General features: G+C 26.4%; 1 protein-coding gene across 1 annotated transcript; it reads right to left on the bottom strand.

The window, feature by feature from the left end:
- Nucleotides 1-6,657: 6,657 nt before the first annotated feature.
- GCG54_00015257 (uncharacterized protein) lies at nt 6,658-7,370 on the bottom strand (the record flags this gene model as incomplete). Its single annotated transcript, XM_045415069.1, has 2 exons — nt 6,658-7,011; nt 7,065-7,370. The coding sequence occupies 2 exons, from the start codon at nt 7,368-7,370 to the stop codon at nt 6,658-6,660; spliced, it is 660 nt and encodes a 219-aa protein (XP_045257713.1).
- Between the last annotated feature and the right edge of the window lie 152 nt (nt 7,371-7,522).

The following is a 7,522-nucleotide window of genomic DNA, read 5'->3' as shown; positions in this document are numbered from 1 at the left end:
TAACCCTAACCCTAACCCTAACCCTAACCCTAACCCTAACCCTAACCCTAACCCTAACCCGAACCCTAACCCTAACCCTAACCCTAACCCTAACCCTAACCCTAACCCTAACCCTAACCCTNATTTAGTTAAGGAGAAGAATAATATTAAATATTATAGTATCCTTTTATAGCTAAAACGTAAATATAATATACTATAAAGAATAAAATAGTAAATAAACTATAGATACTGCTAGATAATACTAGATAAAGAAAGAAATAAGTAAAAATAAGCCTTTATAGCTTATAAATAATTATTAGTATATTAAGTTTAGGATAAAGACTAGCTTCTTTTTTTAGTAATATAAATCTTTAAACCTAAGTTTAAAATAAAAATTAGTTTTTCTTTTAAGATATAAATTTCTAAACCTAAGTTTAAAATAAAAACTAACTTCTTTTTTTAGTAATATAAATCTCTAAACCTAAGTTTAAGATAAAAATTAGTTTTTCCTTTAAAGTATAAATTTCTAAACCTAAGTTTAAAATAAAAACTAACTTCTTTTTTTAATAATTTAGATTTCTAAACTTAGGTTTAAAATTAAAAGTTACTATATTATAAAGACCTAAATTTCTAAACTTAAGTTTAAGATAAAAATTAGTTTTTCCTTTAGGATATAAATTTCTAAACTTAGGTTTAAGATAAAAACTAGCTTCTTTTTTTAGTAATATAAATCTTTAAACCTAAGTTTAGGATAAAAATTAGTTTTTCTTTTAGAGTATAAATTTCTAAACCTAAGTTTAAGATTAAAAGTTACTATATTTTAAGGATCTAAATTTCTAAACTTAAGTTTAAGATTAAAAGTCGCTATATTATAATAATCTAAATTTCTAAACCTAAATTTAAAATAAAAACTAACTTCTTTTTTTAGTAATATAAATCTCTAAACTTAAATTTAAGATAAAAATTAGTTTTTCCTTTAGGAAGTAAATTTCTAAACCTAAGTTTAAAATAAAAACTAACTTCTTTTTTTTAATAATATAAATCTCTAAACTTAAGTTTAAGATAAAAATTAGTTTTTCCTTTAAGGTATAAATTTCTAAACCTAGGTTTAAGATAAAAACTAGTTTCTTTTTTTAATAATTTAGATTTCTAAACCTAAGTTTAAGATTAAAAGTCGCTATAATTTAAGGATATAAATTTCTAAACTTAGGTTTAAAATAAAAACTAACTTCTTTTTTGAGTAATTTAGATTTCTAAACTTAGGTTTAAAATTAAAAGTCACTATATTATAAGGATCTAAATTTCTAAACCTAAGTTTAAGATTAATTTTAAGCTGAAAGNGCTGAAAGTTATAGGCTTTTTATTAATATAAATTTCTAAACTTATATTTAAGATAAAAAATCGCTGCTTTTTAGTGATATAAAATTTTAAATCTTAGTTATTATATACTAAAGCTTATAATAAATAATACTTTATAGCTAGAAAGTAACTTTTCTATTACTTAAAATATATAAAACACTATATTATTTTTAAAGTTAACTATATAGTATTACTCTATTTTTAGCCTTATATATATAGTATAGTTTTATAATAAGGTTATCTAATTATATATTATATAAGGACCTATATAGTATTATATAAGCCTAACTTACTATAGATAATATTATATTATATACTTATAATATATCTAATTATCCTTTCTATATCTTAAAATAACTTTTTTCTATCCTCTTATTATTACTCTTAAACTTCCTCTATCCTTTCGTTCTATATATATATAGATTCTAGTATATTATTATTAGTTCTTTATAAATAATACTTATAATTAGTACTTACTTTATTATATATTATTTATAGTTTCTATTTAACTAGCTACTTTAAAAGCCTTTAGTACTATAAATAGCTATTAAACTAGTTTTCTAAATATTAGTTTAATATTTTAGAGGCTACTAGCTACTATATACCTTTCTATATATAAACTTAAGATTCTAATAACTAGTTTTTACTAAGTAGGATTTTTAAACTTAAGTTTAAAATTCTAATAGCTAGTTTTTAGTAAACTATATTTCTAAACTTAGGTTTAAGATTCTAATAGCTAATTTTTACTAAATAGAATTTCTAAACTTAGATTTAAGATTCTAATAACTAGTTTTTACTAAATAGGATTTTTAAACCTAAGTTTAAAATTCTAATAGCTAGTTTTTAATAAACTATATTTCTAAACTTAGGTTTAAGATTCTAATAGCTAATTTTTACTAAATAGGATTTCTAAACTTAGATTTAAGATTCTAATAGCTAGTTTTTAGTAAACTATATTTCTAAACTTAAGTTTAGAATTCTAATAGCTAGTTTTTAATAAACTATATTTCTAAACTTAAGTTTAAAATTCTAATAGCTAGTTTTTACTAAATAAGATTTTTAAACTTAAGTTTAAAATTCTAATAGCTAATTTTTAATAAGTTATATTTTTAAACTTAAATTTAAGATTCTAATAGCTAATTTTTACTAAATAAGATTTCTAAACTTAAGTTTAAGATTTTAATAACTAATTTTTACTAAATAAGATTTCTAAATTTAAATTTAAAATTCTAATAGCTAAGTTTTACTAAGCTATATTTCTAAACCTAAGTTTAAAATTCTAATAGCTAATTTTTACTAAATAGGATTTTTAAACTTAAGTTTAAAATTCTAATAGCTAGTTTTTAGTAAGCTATATTTTTAAATTTAAGTTTAAAATTCTAATAACTAGTTTTTAGTAGGTTATATTTCTAAACCTAAGTTTAAGATTTTAATAATTAATTTTTACTAAATAAGATTTCTAAACTTAAGTTTAAAATTCTAATAGCTAGTTTTTAATAAGCTATATTTTTAAACTTAGGTTTAGGATTTTAATAGTTAGTTTTTAATAAACTATATTTTTAAACTTAAGTTTAAAATTCTAATAGCTAATTTTTATTAAGTAGGATTTTTAAACTTAAGTTTAGGATTCTAATAGTTAATTTTTATTAAATAAGATTTTTAAACCTAAGTTTAAGATTTTAATAATTAATTTTTACTAAATAGGATTTCTAAACTTAAGTTTAAAATTCTAATAGCTAGTTTTTACTAAATAGGATTTCTAAACTTAAGTTTAAGATTTTAATAGTTAGTTTTTACTAAGTAGAATTTCTAAACTTAGGTTTAAGATTTTAATAACTAATTTTTAGTAAATAAGATTTTTAAACCTAAATTTAAGATTCTAATAATTAGTTTTTATTAAATAGGATTTTTAAACCTAAGTTTAAGATTCTAATAGCTAATTTTTACTAAATAGGATTTTTAAACTTAAATTTAAAATTCTAATAGCTAATTCTTATTAAATAGGATTTCTAAACTTAAGTTTAAGATTCTAATAACTAATTTTTACTAAATAAAATTTCTAAACTTAAGTTTAAGATTTTAATAGCTAATTTTTACTAAATAGGATTTTTAAACCTAAATTTAAGATTCTAATAGCTAGTTTTTACTAAATAGGATTTTTAAACCTAAGTTTAAGATTTTAATAACTAATTTTTAGTAAGTAGGATTTCTAAACTTAAGTTTAAGATTTTAATAGTTAGTTTTTACTAAATAAGATTTTTAAATTTAGGTTTAAAATTCTAATAGCTAATTTTTACTAAATAGGATTTTTAAACCTAAATTTAAGATTCTAATAGCTAATTTTTACTAAGTAGGATTTCTAAACTTAAGTTTAAGATTTTAAGAACTAGCTTTTACTAAATAGGTTTTCTAAACCTATATTTAGAATTTTATAATTATAGTTATTTCTACCTCCCTTAATATAAATTAATTTTTTTTCTATATAGCTAGCCTTAACTTTAAACCTTTAGCAGCTATTTCCTTATATTATTAGTTTAATATTTTAAAAGTTACTAACTACTATATACCTTTTTATATATAAGCTTAAGATTCTAATAGCTAGTTTTTATTAAGCTATATTTCTAAACTTAGGTTTAAGATTTTAGTAGTTAGTTTTTATTAAGCTATATTTCTAAACTTAAGTTTAAGATTTTAATAGCTAGTTTTTATTAAGTTATATTTTTAAACTTAGGTTTAAAATTCTAATAGCTAGTTTTTATTAAGCTATATTTTTAAACTTAAGTTTAAAATTCTATTAATTAGTTTTTACTAAATAGGATTTTTAAACCTAAGTTTAAAATTCTAATAGTTAGTTTTTATTAAATAGGATTTCTAAACTTAGATTTAGGATTCTAATAGCTAGTTTTTATTAAGCTATATTTTTAAACTTAAGTTTAAGATTTTTATAATTAGTTTTTACTAAATAGGATTTTTAAACCTAAGTTTAAAATTTTAATAGCTAGTTTTTATTAAATAAGATTTCTAAACTTAGATTTAAGATTTTAATAATTAGTTTTTATTAAGCTATATTTTTAAACTTAGGTTTAAGATTTTAATAGCTAGTTTTTACTAAATAGGATTTCTAAACTTAGATTTAAAATTCTAATAGCTAGTTTTTACTAAATAGGATTTCTAAACTTAAGTTTAAAATTTTAATAACTAGTTTTTATTAAGTTATATTTCTAAACTTAAGTTTAAAATTCTAATAATTAGTTTTTATTAAATAGGATTTTTAAACTTAAGTTTAGAATTTTAATAGCTAGTTTTTACTAAATAAGATTTCTAAACTTAAGTTTAAGATTCTAATAGCTAGTTTTTACTAAGTTATATTTCTAAACTTAAATTTAAGATTTTAATAGTTAGTTTTTATTAAACTATATTTCTAAACTTAAATTTAGGATTTTAGTAGTTAGTTTTTATTAAGTTATATTTCTAAATTTAAATTTAAAATTTTAATAATTAGTTTTTACTAAACTATATTTCTAAATCTAAATTTAAAATTCTAATAGCTAGTTTTTATTAAACTATATTTTTAAATTTAAGTTTAAAATTTTAATAGCTAGTTTTTATTAAATAAGATTTCTAAACTTAAATTTAGAATTTTAATAACTAGTTTTTACTAAATAGGATTTCTAAACTTAAGTTTAAGATTCTAATAATTAGTTTTTACTAAACTATATTTCTAAACTTAAGTTTATAATTCTAAGAACTAGCTTTTACTAAGTAGGTTTTCTAAACCTATATTTAGAATTTTATAATTATAGTTATTTCTACCTCCCCTAATATAAATTAATTTTTTTTCTATATAGCTAGCTTTAACTTTAAACCTTTAGTAGCTATTTCTTTATATTATAAGTAATTTATAATAAAGGTAAGCTAAAAGTATCTATAAGGATAAATATTAAGTTAATTACTAAAGAGCTATAGAAGTCTAACTATAAGCTAGGCTTAAGGTTATTCTATATATAGATCTCTCTATATAAATAGTCCTACTATTTATAAGTGCTATTTCCCTTATTATTATAACTACTTATTCTAAAGTAAGATAAGTACTTATTCTAGTATCTACTAAGTACTTATTATAGGTCCCTTATTTATACTTATTCCTTATTATTATATAACCTATACTATAGTTCTTCTATTCCTAAGTAAGTCCCTATTATTCCTATAATCCTATAGAGTATAAATATCCTATCCTAGCTACCTAACGCCTAAGTAGGTTAGTTAACTATTATCTATATATAATAGGTTATAACATAAAGGTATAGCAGGTATAAGTGGAAAATTTTATAAAGCGTAAAATAATAAATCCTTCTAATAGAATATCTGCCTTTCTAGCTATTAATTAAAGTGGTGCTTAATAATAAATTTATTAGGGGGATATAGAAAAGCGATAACTTACTTAAGAGTCTTTGCTAGAGACTTCCTCAGCTGGACATAATAGATCTAAGAGGTCTAACCTAGACTTAGGGGTCCCGTTCTAGAGAGGTAGACCATTCATATGTTTACCATCTAAGCAGGAAAACGCGCAAGGCATCAGTCATTTCGTGCGATACCTTTGTTACATATTAGTCCTAAAGTTAAGTTTTCGGTTTGATTACACTTAAAGGCACTCTCAGCGCGTTGAGTCAAAAGCACGAGAGACCGGATCTGGAATGTTTCGATCATTCAACTGGTTCGCTAGATCGATGCCACGCTTTCGATATTCTCAACGTCGAGAAAGGCGGCATCCCTACACGCTTTCACCCAAACGGAGAACCATCAAGTATGGTCCGTATCTTACTGTGGCCTGTTAACGATGCTGAATACTTTTGGACTGCTTCTCTGTTCCAGAGAGTTGGTATTATTTGCCACAGGGACCCTACGACTAAGATCATGCAGCCCCCTGAGGGGAAATGGGCAGACTTTATAAATAACGGGTTCTCATTTGATATGTCAGAGGTGTATGGGTCACAGTGCTGAGCTCTTGGAGTGGAATAGTTCAAGATATTCAGAGTGACCGAGTAGTGACTATCGTCTAACGACAGGGGAGCATTTCTTACTTTCATCAGGCCAATTTCCGTTGCACAAACGTATTGGACAAACTATCTTCAAGCTATTCATTAATAGGGCAATGTAATCTAAGCTGCAGGTCACAGGCAGAAGTTCTAGTATGTTTTTTGACGCCTTATACAGCAAACGTGGTCTTGGACATCCCTTTTAGGCGCCGCCACTCCATTTCATTGGCTGGGCTCTGATCGCGAAACTCCGAAACAAAACAACACAACCACGCCCTTCTGTTCAAACCATGTCCTGATCGTATACCTGACTGGGATTCTCAATCGGTGCTTCCGCATCGAGCTGACCCTGGGCATCGTAAAGTTGCAGCAAGATCCGTCCTTCCTTCCGTGTAAAAACGGAGACTCGGCCGAAACCAGTGGAGTTGAAAACGGGCCGGCCGGCCCACCAGGGAATGCGGGCGCTCCGCTCCTCGGACACCCTGACCGCCGACAGCCACACGCATACAAGCATCGCTGTGGTATCTACGACGTCGCGACCCATGTGTTCGGCAATGGCAGTGACAGGCAAGGGGCCGTGGGCGCTCTGGAGGAACCTGCCCACTGTGCGGGTATCATGCTCATTCCAAGGGTTGATCTGGCAAGAGCTTGGTTAGCGGGTTCATACGGAGCGCATGAGATGTCTCTTACGGGCTGCGGCTCGGGCGTTCCAAACGGGGAATGCGGCTCAGACTCCTCCTTCTTACACTCGAGGGTTTGAACGGCGGAGTTGGTCTCGTCCAGGGTCTCGAGGTCAGGCACGGGGTCGTCGGGCATCGGCAGGTCGTTGGCCAGAGAGTACTCAGCAAATGAGCGGGTGTCGTCATCGTCATGGCCAAGGTTGGACAATGGATTGAGCTGGTCAAGAAGAAGGTCGTCCATGTCGTCGCGATCGTCGAGCTCCAAATGGACCTGGATCGGAGAGGATGGCGCGGCGGCGTCGTGGGACGACTCCATAGTCACGATGGACTGGGAATGGTTGGCAATTGTTTGGAATCAATCAAGTGGAAAGTACACTCACAGTTTGCCTACCCGCGTAGGTAGTAGGGACGATGCTGGTGATGTTTGCGACGGCGAGAGTTGATCGGACTTGAAGAACCGGAAGAAGA

The sequence above is a fragment of the Colletotrichum gloeosporioides genome (genome assembly GCF_011800055.1).
Source record: "Colletotrichum gloeosporioides strain Lc1 chromosome Unknown consensus_94, whole genome shotgun sequence".
Classification (NCBI taxonomy): domain Eukaryota; kingdom Fungi; phylum Ascomycota; class Sordariomycetes; order Glomerellales; family Glomerellaceae; genus Colletotrichum; species Colletotrichum gloeosporioides.
This window is presented reverse-complemented; position numbering and strand designations above follow the sequence as displayed.